The 19,633-nt window shown below is 38.1% G+C and overlaps 1 protein-coding gene and 1 pseudogene across 2 annotated transcripts in view; one reads left to right on the plus strand and one right to left on the minus strand.

Moving 5' to 3' along the window:
- Window positions 1-19,633, minus strand: part of LOC110255829 (uncharacterized) — a 497,148-nt gene that overhangs the window by 164,013 nt on the left and 313,502 nt on the right. For both annotated transcript variants that reach the window (XM_084982000.1, XM_084981999.1), the window contains exons 4-5: window positions 18,903-18,983; window positions 13,153-15,088 (exon numbers count right to left, since the gene is read on the minus strand). In XM_084982000.1, the coding sequence (XP_084838126.1) occupies window positions 18,954-18,983 (30 nt within the window). In that variant the 3' untranslated portion in view covers window positions 13,153-15,088; window positions 18,903-18,953. The remainder of the gene's footprint in view (window positions 1-13,152; window positions 15,089-18,902; window positions 18,984-19,633) is intronic.
- Window positions 13,429-14,347, plus strand: LOC110255778 (palmitoyltransferase ZDHHC7 pseudogene; annotated as a pseudogene).

Consider the following 19,633-nt stretch of genomic DNA (forward strand, 5'->3'; position numbering starts at 1 on the left):
GAAGAAATGAGAGATGAAGACATTCATTAAAGAAAGAGCTTGACAAATTTCAAAAAAATTAAAGTACAACATAACTGGAATATAAATAATGATCAAGAGTTATAAGATTAGGTTGGAAAGCATGGCGAGGGTATAATGTAGGGCACTGCCAAGTGATTTTATAATTTTGAGTCTTATTCTAAATCCAATGGGTATTAATATTATAAGTACATAAAATGAGGGTCAGACAAGTGAACTGAACTGTTATGAAAGAATGGATGATAAGAAAAAAAAGCAGAAGCAGCTAAGTCAAGATGAGAGAGTAGTAGGCAGCTGATGTAGGGAAAAATATATGGAATCCAGACATATTTTTGAGGAAGCGGCAGAACCAGAGGGGGAAAAAAAGCACCATTTTTTGAGTTGATATGTCAAGTGAGGAGAGACAAAGGGAGATCTCAGAGAGCTTCCACTTCTCTGGCTCAAGTAACTGGGTAGTTTGATGCCAATTACTTATAAGAAGAAGACAAGAATAAGGTTAAGTTTGACTCAAAGATGGAGAATTTAGTTTTAGGTATGTTAAGGAATTTCAGTTGCCTGTCTGATATCTATGAGATGTCAACAAAGAGACTATGAAAGTCTAGAGATCAAAAGAGTGGCCTGAGTTGGGAGCACAGACTTGAGAGCCACCACTATCACTGAACACCAAGGAAAATAAGAACCATGACCCAGTGAGAAAATCTCAGATGAAAACTGAAGACAGTCCAAGGTCAACCTCTGTAGAACTCCCAACTCCAAGCAATTGCCTAGAGTAGGAAGCAACAGTTAATAATAGAAATGGGGAGGAGAACTCAGGCTGGAAGACAACAGAGGACAAGGAAGTACAGTGTGTGAAAGAAAAGAAAGGAAAGATTTAATACACTAAGGGCTAAGAGATCCATTGTACTTTGGCTATAGAGAATATTCTGTTTCTTTGGAAAAGTGAGGGGAGAATCCAAAGTGGTGTGGAAAAAAAAGTAGAAAGTAGGTAAGAAGGTAGAAACCCTAGAGGAGGTGATGCTTCTGAGATTCTGGGTTATACAAAGAAACAGAAAAACAGAGTAGGGGTAAAAGGGATGTGAAATCAAAGAAAGCTTTGGTTTTTATCTTTTTAAGAAGACATGAATTATCAGAGCTGGTTTTGAACGCTGTTGGGGAAGAGCCCATGGATGAGATAGACTGAATATGCAAATTGAGAGGAACAGCCAAAGAAGAGAAGTCAGAAAATAAGGGTTATCAGCATTTGACAGGAATAGGGCCTTCCCTTTGCCATTAAAAAGAAGAAAAGACTAAAACAGTCCACACAGATGGAAACTTGGTAAAGAAACATGAGATCTGTACAAAAAAAGAATGAAGACCAAAGATTTTCTAAATCCTTTCAGTTAATATGATGTGAACTCACAAATTATTAAACACTTTAAATAAATTATACTTTATACAATTTACATATATAAATGTAATTTTTCCGTAAAAATTGTACCTAAAAATAAATATAACAAATACAGTTAAATATAGTAAAATATTAGCAATGGAATTTTCCCCTTTTATACTTTGTCTTATAAAACAATTGGTAGGTCTTGTTGTATAATAGTATCCCAATGAAAATCATGCCTTAAATTTTAAGGACAGAATTAAAAGCCCAACTTATGTGAAAGTCTAAGAGTTCATGTGATAAAATACCCTGCTAGGATCTACCAAAAGTTATAAAGCCAACTTTAGTCCATCTGTAGAAATCTAGTTAATACATGCAATAAAATATAACAGTCCTAACAAAGGATATGCTTTTGTATTGTTTTCCTCTTCAAAATCTTACATTTGCAGAAAATGTCTGTTTGGTCTTTCTGTTTAGCAAAATAGACTGGCAAGGAGCCAATTTTTTAAAAAAAAATTACATAATATTTGTTTATCTTGACAAGCCAGAAAAAAGTATTTATCTTTTAAAGTGATTTATTTTATCCTTTTCCTTTTTATCCTCGGACTCTGACTGAAAAACTCTAAAATTCAGTTTTAGTTCCATTAAGAACCAAATGACTCATTAGGATTCGGTGCTGTGATAAGACAATTCCTTCATTCCCTTCCTCCCTTCCTTCCACCCTCCGTCCCTTCTCTTCTTTCTTCCCTTTCTTCCTTCTTTCCCTTCCTTCTTCCCTTTCTTCCTGCCATCGTTCCTTCTCTCCTTTATTTCTTTTTTCCTTCATTCTTTTTTTGACCTGCCTGCCAGACTGACTGAAGATTTGAAGATGAAAAGGTGTTTATTCCAAAATATTGTTCTGAAACTCTCATTACTGTAGTATTGGCTACGTAAAAAGCATGAATATCCTCCAAGGTCACTTTTAATTCTCTGACTCAACATCATTGTAAAATTATCAATATTCTCTTAAATAAGTTTAGAACCAGGAAAAATGTCTTAAAAGACTTAAATGTCTTCAGAAGTGGTAACTTGTCAGCAATTGTGTGTATAATGCAATCAGTAAGGCAACACTGTTGCCTTCCAGTTGGATTTACTGTCTGGCATTGGTTCAGGATGCCCATCCACTAGCTTTACTTTGGAGATGTCCTTGGAAATCTGCCCATGGCAAAAATCCTAGTTATATATCCAGTGGCAGTGGTAACATTAGGAAATGACAAGATAGTTTTCAGGACAAGAAACAAATTAAGTCTATTCTATGTTTATGTATTTGAGGCTTTTGGAATATTTTTTAAAAACTAAGTAGCCTTTGACTTATAGAAAGGAAAACTAATATTTTTTCAACTCATTAAATGAACTTTAATCGCTACCAATGAAATGAATTTCAAAAAGTTATTTCCTCTCTTTCCCTAAATATATTCATTAACTACATGCTTCTATGCAAAAGCAATTACATTCTTAAATTATATAATCAATATTTCTAAATGTCTTCAGAAGTGGTAATCATGCAATTTCCTTTTCTTTGCTGCTCCAGAGACCCACAGTTAGGGTATTTTCCTACTTATATTTAGCAAAGCATTCCATGTGACAACTTAAATTGACTACTTCTTGTTCTGACTTTAATGAGGTTTAGCTTCCTTTAAAATAATGACCCATTTTACAGAACTTCATCAGAACAAATTCAAAGCCAAAGCAAATTAGAATAGTGAACATATTTCTACAGAAGTTCAGAAGAAATTTTTTTTAATGCTTTTCTCAGGTTTTATAAGAAAATGAATTTTCAGTAACTGTCAACATTGGTAAAGAGGAAATTATTATGTATTTTATGATTTCTCTGAAATGAAATGATCACAATATTCTTCTCAATTATATAACTCGTCATCAGGATTAAGTACTGGGATAAATTATACTTTTAGGGAAGCTAAAGCTTCAGGAATAAGCTAGGTTTTAAAGAATGAGAAAGGTCCAGAAGGCAGAAATTCTGAATCCCATTCTCAGCTGAGGGATCCACGATGATGCAGGGTCATAGTGAGTATCTCTTAAAAACCCATTATCCTGATTTGTTCCTGTTTCCAATTATTTACTTATTTATTTGCTTTCTGCTTGTTTTAGGCCCACATGTGTGGCGTATGGAAGTTCCCAGGCTAGGGGTCAAATCAGAGCTGCAGTCACCTGGCCTATACCATAGCCACAGCCACATGAGATCCAAGCCGCGTCTGTGACGTACACCACAACTCATAGCAATGCCTGAACCTTATTAACCCACTGAGGAAAGCCAGGGATCAAACCAGCATCCTCATGGATTCTCGTCAGGTTTGTTGCTGCTGAACCACAATGGGAACTCTTTGAACTATTATCTTCTTGTTCTCCTGTTTCTGTTTTTTGCTTTATTCCCTCCCCCCGCCCCCCGTACTCAATGTTAGCCTGCTTGCTTTCTCACTTCTACATATCACACTACCTAAAATCAAGAAAATAATTTGGAAGATTGTTGCAGTAAGTTTCAGGATTTTGCAATTTGGCATTATCACAGTGCTATGTGAGGGTATGCATGATGGAAAGCAGGCATTTGCCACCAAAATAAACTCATGCTATAATTTCACTTTACAAAAAAGACCAAAAGAGATATAGAACTTTTGAAAATTTTATCATGAAGGCAAGAAGACTTTAATATTAAACATTTTACCAAACATCTTCAAATACTTTATCTCAAATGTCACCTTTCTGGTAAAACGGGATTTTCAACAGTAGAGATAAATAGTACACAATAGAATGTGTGTGCATGGAAGAAAACAACTTTTATAGAAAAATCATTATATATGTTTATATAATTATGTATATGTATATAATTATATATACACTATAAATGGCTATACACACACACACAAAAACTATATATAGTGTATATGCACATATAGATATTTAAAATGATAGCCTAAAAATTATTTCCCTTTTCAGAACACTAATTAGTTTCTTTTTATAGTTTAAATACAAAGCCAGAACTTTCTTCCTCACTCTAAGCAGGAAGTATTTCACAACTTCCCAGGAGAGAGTCTTAGCAATGAAGCCAACGGCATAGGATGATATGATTGTCAACAAGCTGACTTTTGACCACTTATGTCACAATGTAAATTAAACGGCTGCTTGACTAGCTCTCTGAGATGAAAACCAGCTGTGTAATGGTTGGTTACTCATTGAGTTTTAATTACTACTTGCTGCACGTAAAAGAGGATTAAAATTGTTATATGTGTTTGCTAATGAACTAAAAAATATGACAAAGGTTTTATTCTTGGAAGCATTTCTGACAGAGTGCGTGTTGACGGGGGGGGGGAGTTCCATAGACAATATCCTTGAGCTATTGTCTATGAAATCTCAATTAACAATGTGAAAAAAGTCTCAGTTTAAATTACAGGATCTAAATTTCTTCATTTCTAACATGTTTTGATGTTTACAGCTTACAAACTCCTGATTCACAACATTCAGCAAAAAGCACTCCAAAAATCAAACCATTTCATTGTGGAATTAAAATTAGGCTTTTGCGCAAAAGGAGCAACTAAATTGAAGTTTTAAGAACTTGATATGTATATTGAAAGCAGTGATACATTCTATTACGAATGGTTTTATATTGCTGAAGCTGAGGAACCGCTAAAATCTATTTTTCTTTCATTTATCAGGACTACCACATAGCAGTTTGATAGTTCCAAACAATTAGCCATTAGATACTTTTGAAAGATATCTTTTTCTCTTTTATTTTTCAAACTGTGAAATGACTTGAAGAACAGCTTTGTTAAGAAAACACCCTGAGTATAGAGGGAACAGAATTAAAGTTCAGGAAATCTGAATATACCTCCTTGCCTCTCCCTGACTTCACTTTGGATCATATGGAAAAGCCTTTCCATTTGCATTTAGATGATTCCTTAGTGAAAGGCAAGATACAGTCTGTCCTAGTTCGGAGAAATTAGATCTTCAGTTCTGACAATTCACGTGGAATGGATAAGCCCTTTCCTGATTAGAAATAATATTAAAGTTAACTTCTCAATGTTTTGTGTTTGTTTTTATGTTTATTGTTATAGGGCTTCTTTACAAACCTTCTTTAATAAATTAAATGGCCCTAAAATTTTCAGGTCATTTTTTATGTAATTTTTGTGACATCAAATAGTGATATTTATATGTGGGTGGCTATAGGCTGTATTAACCAAAACACAGCTTGATGTTCTGTTCTTTTTGTTTTGTTTAATTGAGTCACAGGAAATTAGGACCCCCACACATTAACAATGATCTAGCTCACTTTCTTATATTACAAATGAAAAAATACACTCAGGAGATTTGATTGGCTTATCCAAGGAGATGCATAAGGATGGTAAGCTGCTGACAACAATGGCTGAGAACAGTTTCTTTTTTTTTTTTTTTTTTTGCCTTTATTTGCTATTTCTTGGGCCGCTCCCGCGGCATATGGAGGTTCCCAGGCTAGGGGTCCAATCGGAGCTGCAGCCACCGGCCTAGGCCAGAGCCACAGCAACGTGGGATCTGAGCCACATCTGCAACCTACACCACAGCTCACGGCAACGCCGGATCATTAACCCACTGAGCAAGGGCAGGGATCGAACCCGCAACCTCATGGTTCCTAGTCGGATTCGTTAACCACTGCGCCACGGCGGGAACTCCTGAGAACAGTTTCTAATGGATTTTCACTATCCTACAGCATCATTCTCCTGAAAGAGATCTTTGCTGTCAGGAGTCTCTCTTTGTTCCAAAGTGACCATCAAATTAGCTTACCGAATCTTTCAAATCCTGTGAAAAATTCTAATACATGAATGAGTTCTAACACATGACACATCTTTTGAAGAAGTTTAGTTTCATGTTAGGACTAAGGCCTCTTAAAATTCAGCCCAAAGGAAGCTGAAACAATGGCTCTCATTGTAATCCTCAGAATGTTACTTCATAAAGCCACTGGTTCAGATAAGAGCCCATAAACAATTACAATACAACATCACAACTTTGACAAAGGAGACCTCTTACAGCCAATAAGCTCTTGCCACAAAGAATCAAATCTAAGTCTGCAGACATGCAAAGGGTGGACTTTGATGTAGGCCAACTTTTAAATTGCCATTGATGAATTAGATGTTCAACTCCAGAAGATTTTAATAAAGGGGCTCAACACTATGTATTATCATTCAACAAGCATGGCCAAGTTCTAGCAGAACATAGGGAGTATCCAAAGAAATACTAGAAAACAAAACTCATTCTAGAAGATGTTTTTCAAAAGTACTCCTTAACAGATAACTGCCCCATCAGAGAGTTGAAAATAATCTCATGCTCTTTAGTATCTGACTGTGTGAAATGATGTTATCATGCCACGGCATTCTATTCTCCAATTTACCAGTTTATGAAAAGACCCATTCAAAGAAACAGTAGCATTATACTATTCATTTCTTGTGAGGAGATTTGGCCATTTAATTCCCATTTAATACTTCAAACTTTCCCAAATTATGAACAATGATACTTAGATCTATTTGTTAAATAAGCAAATTTCTCTGCTTCTGACTTAGGTTTGAAAATCTGGTTCTTGCCTCTTTTTTTCTTGTTTCTTATTCCAGGACGAGTGATCAAATAATTTTCTACTGTACAGCAAAGTGATTCAGTTATACACATAACATGTCCACTCCCATGTCGGTGATCACAGAATACTGAGTAGATTTCCCTGTGCTGCACAGCAGATCCCTGCTGACCATCCATTCCATAAACAGCAGTGTACCCATGCCAGTCCCAAACCCCCAATCCATCCCTCCCCTCCACCTTTCCCCTTTGGTAACCATGTTTGTTTTCAAAGTCTGTGAGTCTGTTTCTGTTTTGTAAGTAAGTTCATGTGCATCATTTTTTTAGATTCTGCATGTAAGTGATATCATATTTGTCTGACTTTCTTCACTTAGTATGATAATCTCTAGGTCCATCCATGTTGCTGCTAATGCCATTATTTCAATCTTTTATATGGCTAATAATTGGCCATTCTGACTGGTAAGACCTCATTGTAGTTTTAATATGCATTCCTCTAATAATTAGCGATGTTGAGCATATCGTTATGTGCTTTTTGGTCATCTGTATGTAATCTTTAAAGGCTAATTTCCATTTACAGTTACTACAACATATTGGCTATATTCTCCACGTTGTACATCCTTGAATCTATCTTACACCAATAGTTCGTACATCCCAATCCCCATCTCTATATTCTCTCTTCCCGTCTCCCCACTGGTAACCACTAGTTTGTGCACTATATCTGTGATTCTGCTTCTTTTTTGTCATATTCACTACTCTGTGGTATTTTTAAGTATTTTTAAGATAAACCTTAAACTAATGTTATGTCATTTAATATTTATTAATCTCTAATTTAGAACCTTAATACTTTCAGAAATGATGGAAGACACCTCATAATCGAAAACATATATTAAAACATAACAAAATACAAAAATAAAAGTAATATAATAAGAGAATGAAGTTAAATATTAAGCACAAAATCAGGGGGAAAAAAATGTCCCAAGAACTATTCCAATTGAATACTCTTACCATAGGCAAGGTAAAAAATAGTATATAAAGCAATTTCATATTGATGATTCTTTCACCTCAGAAATTTACACAACTGAACACTTTTCTAAGCAACTATAGGTATGAAGCAATTGCTAGGGCACTTTAGTTCAGATGAAATCCCAGACCAGAAATATCCAGGAGCATATTCTGTTGCTGGAAGAAGCGATACGGGACAGAAAATTACGGCTCTGGATTGAGCTTTGGTCAAAAGGAAATGGTACTATCCATAACATCATGACAGGGCCTCACCCCAAGTCTACATTAACAATACTTAAAAGGAAAAAAGAGGGAGAATCAAAGCCAGAAAGAAAACAGCTACTGGCTTCAAACATATTTTATGTTGCCTTCCAGTTAAATGAGACTTATAATTCAAAGACTAGATTGATTTCTTTTTATGTCCATATTTGCATGAAACTCTGGTTTAGCTTCATTTGCAGATATATTAATAAGCATAGATATGCTACAGAAAATACCTCTTTGAAAATAACATAACTTTAAAACATCTCAAAAGCCATTACTTAGTGTGAAATAATAAAAATCAGTTTTATCTTACAGCATACACAAAAATCTACTCAAAATGGATTAAAGACTTAAATATAAGATATGAAATGGTTAAACTCCTCTAAGAAAGCATAGGGGAAATAGCCTTGATTAGTCTTATCATTGCTTTTCTTTCTTTTTTTTTTTTTCTTGAATTGACACCAATAGCACTGGTAACCCTAGCAAAAATAAACAAATGTGAAACAAAAAAATTATCTGCACAGTGAAGGAAACAATCAACACAATTTACAGACAGCCTGTGGAATGGTAAAAAATATATGCAAACCATATATCTGACATAAGAATATGCAAAACATATAAAGAAGTCATACAATTCAACAGACAACAAAAGAATATTTCAATTAAAAAATGTGCAAAGAACCTGAATAGACATTTTTTCAAAGACACACAAATGGCCAATAGGTATATGAAAAGATACTCAATATAATAAATCACCATGAAAATGCAAATCAAAGCCACAATGCAATTATCACCTCACAATTGTTAGAACTGCTATGACCAAAAAGTCAAACGATAACAAGTGTTAGATTGCGAAGCAAAGGGAATCTTTGTGTAGTGTTGTTAAGAATGTAAATGGTACAGTCACTGTGGAAAAAAGTATGGAGGTTCCTCAAAAAATTACAAATAGAAGTACCATATGATCCAACAATCCTATTTCTGGGTATACATCTGAAGGAAACTAAATCAGTATCTCGGAGAGATAATCTGCATTCCCAAATTCATTGCAGCATTATTTACAACAGCCAAGATATGAAAACAACCTAAGTATCCATCAACAGATAAATGGATCAAGAAAATGTGGTAGATTTATATACAATGGAATATTTTAGAGCCACAATTACGAAGAAAATTCTGCCACTTGCCACAACCCAGAGGCAATTGAAAGACATCATGCTAAGTAAAATAATCCAGACAGAGAATAACAAATACTGCATGATCTCACTTGTTTGTGGAATAAAAAAAAAATGTCAAACTCATAGTAACAGAGTAGAACGGTGTTTACCAGAGGCTGTAGGGAAATGGAGAGTTATTGATCACTTTCAGTTATAAGACAAGTAAGTTCTAAAGACTTTATGTATATCATAGTCAATAATAATGTATTAGAAACTTTTAATTTGCTAAGATCTCTAGGGTCCTCACTATATAGAAAGAAAAAAAAAGGAAATTTGGGAGGTGATGGATATATTAGTTCCACGGAGGAAATAATTTTACAATTATTATATATATCAAAACATACTGTATATCTAAATACATACAATTTTTGATTTGTCAAAAATAAAAATAAATAAATACAAAATAAAAAACAGCCTTAAAGTTTCAATTGCCAGATCCAAAAATGATGAGTAAGTATTGGTATCATATTTAAACTCTTAGTGTCTCTATTTTTCATCTGTAAAACAAGGATAATATCTACCTCATAGGAATGTCTTAAGTGTGGTAGGTAGTTTCTTAAAAGACTCTTAGTATTCACATCCTTGTGTAATCTATTCCCCTCAAGTGTGGGCAGATGTAACAATTCACTCCTAATAAAATGTAGCCAATGTAATAGGACATTATTTCCGATATTAAACTACAAAGGACAGTGAATTCCATCTTGCTTTTCTCGTTCTCCTACTTGCTTTCAGGGAAACCAGCTACCATGTTATGGGTTGTCCTACCCAACAGCTGGTAAAGAACTGAGACTTTCACTCCACTCACCAGTGGGAAACATGGTCCAACTATGTAAGTGTATATGGAGACATGAGACTACAATCCCGTTTAACACTTTGTTTGCCTTCTTGTGAAAGGCCATGGGACGCGTGGCCCATGTAAGCCAGACCCAGATTCATGCCTACAGAAACTGTGGAATAAAAATGTTGCTTTGAACCATTAATTTAGGGTAAATCCATACCCAGCAATAGATAACAAACACAATATATTGTTATCCATAGATCTGCTGAAATACAGGTCTGGGCCTAGATGAAGGCACTGAAATTTAAAAGCATATCAAGAAGTAGAGTTTGCCTTAAATTAGGATGCTTGTGCATAAAGATTGAGTTGGAAGAGGGTAAGACAAATCCTTAGGGATAACCAGTATTTTCGGAAAATAAGATCCATCAGTGAAGAGAAATTCATGTTCACGGCCAAAACAAGCAGTTATAAAGTTAAAACTGAGAAATGGGAGAGAGCCAAAGGAGGAGAGAATTTCAAGAAGGAAGTTAAATACCAGGGGTGAAGGAAGAGGAGTAATATTTGTTAAAAACTCATTATGATACTGGCACTTACAGGTGTTTTGAAAGTACTAACTTATTTTGATGCTCATAATATTAAAACAAAATTATCCCCATCTTACAGATAAGAAACATACTCAAAAGAGGGAAATTTCTTACCCAAAGTCACACAGCTAATGTGAGGAAGTATCAGAATTCAAATCCACATCTGTCAGACTCTAATCCCCTGCTTCTTTCACTGATATACAATGACTCACTGACTTGTCTGTTGAGCTTATAAAGCTTTCATATATAACAAACCTCCCCAGACTGATATAAAATCCCATGGAGGAGGTTAGGAAGTTCCTCTGCAACCACTGTATGGTGCCCGGGCTTTCCATTTGATGTTCCTCAAGAAATTACATTCTCTCACAACTCTGCACATACTGGAAGGACTACTCTTCCCTCCTCCCTTAGTGACATCCTTCAGATACCACTTAAGCATTACCTCCTCCAATAAGATCAACTTCCTATCTCAGGTGGGGTTGGTGACTCGAAGCTCAGATTTGTATCTTCTTATAAGCACTAACTATGCTCTGTTTTTATTTATTTATTTATTTTTGTCTTTTATTTTTTTGCTATTTCTTGGGCCGCTTCTGTGGCATATGGAGGTTCCCAGGCTAGGGGTTGAATCGGAGCTGCAGCCACCGGCCTACGCCAGAGCCACAGCAACGCGGGATCCAAGCCGCGTCTGCAACCTACACCACAGCTCATGGCAACGTCGGATCGTTAACCCACTGAGCAAGGGCAGGGATCGAACCCGCAACCTCATGGTTCCTAGTCGGATTCGTTAACCACTGCGCCACGACGGAAACTCCTGCTCTGTTTTAATTGTTGCTTTAGGTCTCCATCTCTTCCATCATAGGCTGTGTCTATACTTGCTGTCATAATTTCTATATGCCTGACTTTTAACGGATTTTTGGATATTTGTGAGCTGTAGATGGAATGAATAAATGGGTGAAAGGACACTGGTTAAATCATGATGATGACATACAATGAGAAAGGCAGAAGAATGATAAGCAGAAGCAAGAACAAATATGAAAGTCTAAAATCATAAAAGAGCACGGAGTATACATACAGAAGAGAAAATATTTCCGTATGGAAATTCAATGCTCACTTCATCACACATATACTAAATTCAGAACCATATGGCTATGGAATTCACTAGGAGGAGCAGAAAAAGAGGTGGCAAAGCTAAGAACTGTAAGGATAGACACTGTTAGTTGCTGTCTGGTAGTCATATTATAACAAAGAGCAAACCTGACTCCATACTGGATCCAGTCCTTTAACTCTAATCCTTGTGCACTGCTGCCTGTGCTTAATCATGCCAACTCTCCATCTTTTGTACAAAAAGAATGTTGCCTAGAGCCTGAAATATACCTGACAGTTCCTTCTCCATGTTTTGACACTTTTTCCCCTTCATATAGAGATAAAAAGTTGCCGAACAGAAAATAAAAAACTGTGACCAGTCCTACCTGGACAGCTGCACGAACAAGGATTTGTGCATCAAGACGTTGGCAGCAACCAGCCACCCCAAACACACATTCCGCCTCACCCTTTTAGTATAAAAGCAGCCTGAATTCTAACCAGTAAGATCACCCTTTGGGACAGAAGTCCACTATCTTATGGGTCTGCTGCCTTTCTGAATAAAGCTGCTATTCCTTGCCCCAACACCTCCTCTCTGGATTTATTGGCCACCGCAGTGAGCCAATATGAGCTTCCACTCGGTAACAATATCTCCTGTCTCCTTCCTAACAGAACTCTGAGTGCAGAAGTTCACTTGTATTTAACCAAATGCTTCAGGGGCTGCTCATCTCCAGGCTTAGGAAGGAAGAAAGGGAGGTGGGGGGTCCTGCTGTCCTAAAATAATCCTGATGTGTACATCCCTCTTGCCAGGTTGGTGGAGCTATGAGTATGTGATGCAACATACATAGCCATGTGCTTATGACCAGTAGAAACTTCATTTATATTAGTTAGTCATTACCTACTAATTGGGGTGATCTCAGGCTACTATTATTACCACATAATAGTAACTGTCATATACTGAGCACATGCCATGAACAGTAACAAGCACTTTAGACAACTCATGTATAAAGGAGCCCTATGAGCGATCTCTTCTCTGGGGCAAGGGTTTAGGACTGGCTTAATTTCTAGACAATTTATTTTAATTTGCATTAGCTAATCCATTTTGTTCAATCACTCTTTGACCCTTGTGGGAAGAAAGAGAAAAAACCTATTTATTACACATCAAGGTCACATGAAAGAAGATTCTTTATGACCAGATATTCCTCCCCAGGTAGATTTCAGTACAGATTGCAGTATTGATTTCAATGAACTCACCTTGGCAAAAGCTTCACTGCTGCAGGCCCGTCATTTGAGTCACACGTTAATTAATGCTCACGGAGGCTGGACCCGGCTCTCCTGTCTGCTAGGCGGCCGCCTCCTTCCCACTGCCCCCACTGCCCGGGCAGGACAGCAGCATAGCAGCATGTGGCGACCTCACCTGTGCTTCGTTATCCTATCACACAGGGCAGTATGCACCTTAAGATCCCGAAGAAAAGGCGCAAAATATTCTAGTAATGTTTAGAAATCATTTGTGATGTGCGCGAGGAAACTATGCCGTCTTCAGAACACAGTCTCAGGCATGTCGAACTTCATTCTCTCTGGACTGAAAATGAAAATGGTCCGCCTCTTCCTCCGACGACGTGGCTGTTACTGCCTGGTTCACCCTCACAGCAGCAGCAAGACCGGCGCCTTCATGACGTAGCTTCCGGTCGCGAATGCGGATTGCCACGCTCCTGCGCTCCAAGGACTTCCGGTACTCGGGGGTCCACGAGGTCTTTTTAACGCAAGAGGTGTTCGCTTTGCCTCTCGGTTAAGGACCCTGCTCACCTACCTGAGAGGCAGTCCCCAAAGGCGGTGATAATAAAGAATAGGTAGAAGAGTTTGCAGCTGAAGCCGGAAGAAGTGATCTACAAGCACCCACAGTGCCGCTGTATCAAGCGCAGCATGCCCACTGCACTGCAGGACTTGCAAAAGAGGTATTGGGAAATATATCAGCACTGCCCTGGGTGCACAATTGCGTAGGAGGAAAGAAGCAGAGGGTTTTTTGTGCCCTTCACTTGGTACAAAGCTCTGTCATCAGCGCCACGCTAGTCCTTTGCGGGCTCCAGTTCATCTGGAAACGTGGGCAGTGGTTTGAATGCAGTGATATTTCGCCTCCTGTAACTATAATCCTGCTAATCTTTCTGTGCCTTGAGGGTCTCTGTCTTTTCACTTTCACTGCAGGGATGTTCTGAATCCACTTCAGTTCAATATGCAATGACAAAACGGAGATCCAGTGGCTGAAGAGTAAGAAGCCCATGTGTGAGTGGAGTCTGCCGTGGGAAGGGATAAAGTTGGTCTCTGGGGGCTCCCCTCGATGCTCTGAATGAACCCCTTCGTCAGCTTGCAGTTTAAGCGACTTCAAATGAGACCCTGGAAAGGCGACCCAGAGTTCTCTGTGAGGCCCTCTCATCGTGCTGGAACTTGTTAATGCACTGTTTATTTGGGGGTTGGAACCGGTATCAACAGTCTATCCATGGAACCTACACAAACTCTGCTGCTTGCAGCAAGCAGAGTTTTATATATTTCTAGTCACAGTTGGCAGATTTCCCACACTAGTATCTGGGTGGTGCTCTGATCATTGTCACTGTCCAATAAGGAAGGCATATGGCGACATGAAAAAGCCAAATGTCGTTATCTTCCTGCAGTTAGGCGTTTTACCTTGCATTTTCTAAGATGTGTGAGATATTACAAGTGCTGTTAAAATATGGTGTGCAGAGCTGCTTTTCTCACTCATAAAGAAAACAAGCCAATCCAGTGAACAAGAATTCTGCAAGGGGTGGTTTCAGGGACTCCCATTGACCCTGTGACTCAGGAGTGACACCTCTGTCAAGAGGGACCTTGACCCAGGAGCATGCTCATACCGCCATTGCTCCAACACTGCACTGAGCAGCAGGGGGCCCCAGGAACACTCCCCCCACTAGGAGGTGGCTGTCCCTGTCACTTCAGGCAAGTCTGCACAAGTTCATGTGCAAACGTGCATGTGTGTTTTAAAGTGAGTCGTGTTGTTCAGGTGATGTAACTATGTAATGGGCGTGTGCAGCAAACAAGTTATTTTTTAGAAACTAAGATTTCAGAGGAGAGGGGAGAGCATTTGGTGTCTTCCTCCCCTGGGATTTATTGTGAAGGTATTGCCTATTGGAGAATATCTCAATCCAAAGAACAGTCATTCCTGTGTGATCAAAAAAAAAGAAGAAAGAAAGAAAGAAAAATTAATGCTCATGGACAGCCATGAAAGTGGTAGTGAGTCAGAGCACGATCTAAATACACATGGAAGATGTAGGTTATAACAGACCCTCTTCTTGATAAAGGCCCAGAGGGCCCTCCTTCCAGGTCCTGCCCACGGAAAGGCTGGATTCTCCAAGGCCCCACGCCCTGAAAGTTGTTCTATCTGAAAAAAGGGGTACATCAATTTATTACCTTAACTACAGTCTAACCACAGGGACCTCCTTGAACTTTTCAACCTGCCCAATACTGTCCCCTCTTTAGTCCTTTCTTTACACTCCATGTTCTCACTGGCCACCTGGCTCTTCCCCAAGATATCCCTTGACGCATTTCATGATATCTTTCAATTTACCTAAATTTTATACTGCCAAAATTAGCAATGTCTCTATATAAATTAGCAGTCCTGTTACTCTGTCATCTTAGCTGAGTTATTTTTCAGAATGGAATTTGTTCCTAAGCAGCTTCTACTCTTACATCTTTACTCTGGGTCACTCCAACTGGAATATAAATTCCCTGAGGGCCAGACTTTCTCATGCTGTTCTTTATTTCCTCAGCGCCCAAAAGTGTACCTGGCACAAACTTGGTACTCGATAAATAGTGCTGAATAAGCAAATATATTGTATTTATTTTAGCAATAAGACATTTTAAAATAAAGAAATTAGTTTCTTATCAATATATGTTTTAAACCACTGTATCTTGAGTAAGTTCTGCATTTTCGTTCTCAGATTTGTCCATGTTGGGGTAGGGGAGAATGTTCTTAAAAATATTGTTGTAGAAGTAGAAGTCAGGACCTTGAGATCCACATCCTTCTTTAAGGCCCATCTAGCACTCCTCCCACTCCCCCATGTGTTAGGTTGCCTCTGGCACTTCCCAGGTTTATGTGGCAGAAAAGAAGAGAGTTGCAGCACAAGAAACATCTTACTTAACTCTGGCACTGACCTGGCATGGGTACTTTCTGGGCTTGGTGGCTAATAAGAGTAACTCTGTTTCTTAGGGAGTGGTTGTGGTTTCTTCAGACAGCATTCCTTTGTTGTTGGGAATCTCTCACTGCAGCTACTCTAGAGCGGGGGAAAAGTATCTTTCCCCAATGCTACCTACAAATCTCTGCTGTCCCAGCCCCTGGTTTCCTTGACTCACTTCTAACAGGATAACATGATGGAGGATAATGTGAAAAAAAGAATATGTGTATATATGTATGACTGGATTACCTTGCTATACAGTAGAAATTGACAGAACACTGTAAGTCAACTATAATGGGAAAAATAAAAATAAAAAAAACCTGACCCCTCTATTTATTCTCCCTTACTCAGCCTTCAGAATAACTAGACAGCTATGACTTCTCACTTTTAAGCTTTGTCACACTTTGACCCAGCCTGCGCTTTCCTGGACAGACTCCAAGTAATACAAGTAAAGCCGTTTGAATCTTCTCCTTATAGCACTGTCTAAAGCCATACCTGAAGAAAATGCAAAATATTGTCTAAATCTGGAAATTTGTGGAATATTACTTTCCACAGCCCCTTTCCCTTCAAGCCCCATTATCTTTGCTTCCATCCTTGAATTGCACCCCAATTGGCCCTTGAGTTGTATCAAGAGAATTCACTTATACCAAAGCTTCAGTGGACCACATAGACCTTATTCAGGATTTTGTAGGAGTAGCAGAGGCAATATTGAAATCATACCACTGACAATAACCAACTCAAACATCCTACACACAAACCTTTCTCTATCATGTTAGACAATTCAAGCCTCTCACTTTCTTGCTACCTAGTTTGCCTACACATGATCAAAAATTTTCAGTGTAACAGAGTTCTCATAGTGGCTCAGTGGGTTAAGAACCCAACCCTGTCTCCAGGAGGATGGGGGTTCAATTCCTGGTCTCACCACAGTCTCTTAATGGGTTGAAGGTCTGGTGTTGCCGCAAGCTACAGCATAGGTCATAGATGTGGCTCAGATCCAGCATTGCTGTGGCTGTGGCATGGGCCAGCAGCTGCAGCTACAATTTGATCCCTAGCTCAGGAACTTCCATATGCCATACATCCAGGCATTAAACAAACGAACAAAACAAAAAAACCCCACACCATTTCTATAAAAAGGATACATCCTCAAAGAAGGACAGTCATGTTTATAAATTACAAAGTTTCTTTCTTGCATAAATGTACATGTACATGAATGCATATATCTATTTACATTAACAAAGCAATACGTGATGGATTTCTTCACATCTTAATATGAATTAAAATTCTGAAGATGCAGAAAAGTTGAAAGTTACAAGGTCATCATTTAAATGCTATGTGCTTGCACATACACACACACACACACAAAATATGAAGCAAATGTCAACCTCAACTCCCACTGTCTCAGATGTGACCACTTTAGCAGTCTGGTGTGTTGCCAAGTGTTTTAAGGCTAATGCAGACATTTGCATGCCTGCATATAAATGTGTGTGCAGTTTTTATACAATCATATGAAACACGTTGGTCTGTAAGTTGTTTTTCTCTGTTAACAATGTATGTCCAACGTCTTCTTGGGAAGTACACACACAGCAGTTTATTTTTATGGCTGCAGAGAATTCGCTTTCATGAATGCAGCATAATTGACTCAGGCTATGCTGGCCACACATTCCCCCTCCCACAACTGTTTCTCCCATCTTTGACAGCACCTACTCTGTGATGAGCACAACTTCAAAATATTTTGACTATGTTGTCTTTATTTTTCCCCATGAACTTTAGAATAATTTTTAAAAGGTCAAAGAAAAACAAATGTCCCCTTGAGATTAACACGGTAGAAAATGGTGATATTAATCTGAGGGTGAATTAGCATCTTAAAATGTTGTCTTACCATGCAGGAACATGGCATACTTTCACACTCACTCATGCTCAGGTTGTTTGTTTGATTGACTTTATGCCCTTTGAGAAAGTTCTTGGTTTTTAATCTTAAATGTCAGACATGAGCAATGATAAATGGGTACTTAATGTGTATCTCAGAAAGTTTCATGATTCAGTCCATAACCCAATTTCTCGATTAAAAAAAAAAATCAAAAAAGCTGCCTTTGGGAGTTCCCATCGTGGCGCACCAGAAATAAATCCGACTGACTAGGAACCATGAGGTTGTAGGTTCGATCCCTGGCCTCGCTCAGTGGGTTAAGGATCCGGCGTTGCCATGAGCTGTGGTGTAGTTCACAGATGCCGTTCAGATCTGGCATTGCTGCAGCTCTGGCATAGGCTGGCAGCTGTAGCTTCGATTAGGCCCCTAGCCTGGGAACCTCCACATGCTGCAGGTGTGGCCCTAAAAAGACACACACACACACACACACACACACACACACACACACACACACACACACACACACAAAAAGGCTGTCTTTGTGCTCCTACTTCTGAAATAATTCCAGTTTTTATTTTAATGGTTTTAATGGGATGTCAACTTTTTTCATTTCCATTACTTTATTCATAATGCAAATAATCTAAATTGTAGGACTATATCTTTTTCCCCAGAAGGCTCAACAAAGCTATTAAAATTTTGAATGAAATATGTCACCTAACATGTGTAGTTTTTTTTGTGAATTGATTCTACACAATAAACTTTGCTTGTCAGTGTTAGCAGTCCTAAGTATTTCTTTTAAATTGAGTCTTCTTAATGAAATATCCATGAGGGGTCAATCGGGGCAGTGATAAAAATTGGTCCTGTTTTTAAAAACAATTGTCTGTGTTTTCTATCATTGTTGATGGTAAATACGTATTGGAGGAAGAAGTTATACTTACTTGCAATAGGATTCTTTTACATTTGGTCTTCTTCTGGCCTCTCGGTTGCTGCTATAGGAAATTTCTCTGAAACAGTCTTGACTGGAATAGGAAAAGAGAATTGTAAACCCAAATTAGCTTCCTCTCTGTTTTTCCTCCCTCTGAAGAATCTAAACATAGATAGTTGTGCCAGACCATTACCTGAAATAATCAAATAATCTAGATAATTATTTCACATTTGTTCCATAAAATTTTGTGTTCAGATGAAAGATTTCTTTCCAAAATGCCCAGGAAGATACTGTGTTGTGAAACACTGTTCATGTTCCTTGTCAACCATTGGCCCAGAATATATAGTTATGAAGAAATTGGAGTTATATTTGAAACTTTAAGCATGTACACCATACACAAATGACAAGAATTCTGTTATCTAATTTTAGCATTTAAACGATCTATCCATTCATTTTGGTGGGAAAACAAAAACCACGCTCCTTGTTTTAATTGGGAGGGATTTACCAGAAGGAAATGGATATTTAAAATGCTGTATATAAGGGCAAATAAAGGTCAGGGCGTGCTACTGCTGGCTTCCAGGAGCTCAGGAAGTGTGGAATTCAGGAAAATGGTGCCGAATCTCTCAGATGCCTACAGCACTGAAGCAGGTGATTAAAAGAAGCTCACCCAGAAGATGCTGCAAAACTGTCTACAGTTGAGCGAACATCTCGCCTGTCCTTCAAAATCTTGTCACTAATCCTTTT

This window comes from Sus scrofa, chromosome 11, assembly GCF_054392235.1.
Source record: "Sus scrofa isolate SSC_HxYL_T2T_F1_AM1 chromosome 11, Sscrofa_HxYL_maternal_Yorkshire_Landrace_v2.0, whole genome shotgun sequence".
In the NCBI taxonomy this organism is placed as follows: domain Eukaryota; kingdom Metazoa; phylum Chordata; class Mammalia; order Artiodactyla; family Suidae; genus Sus; species Sus scrofa.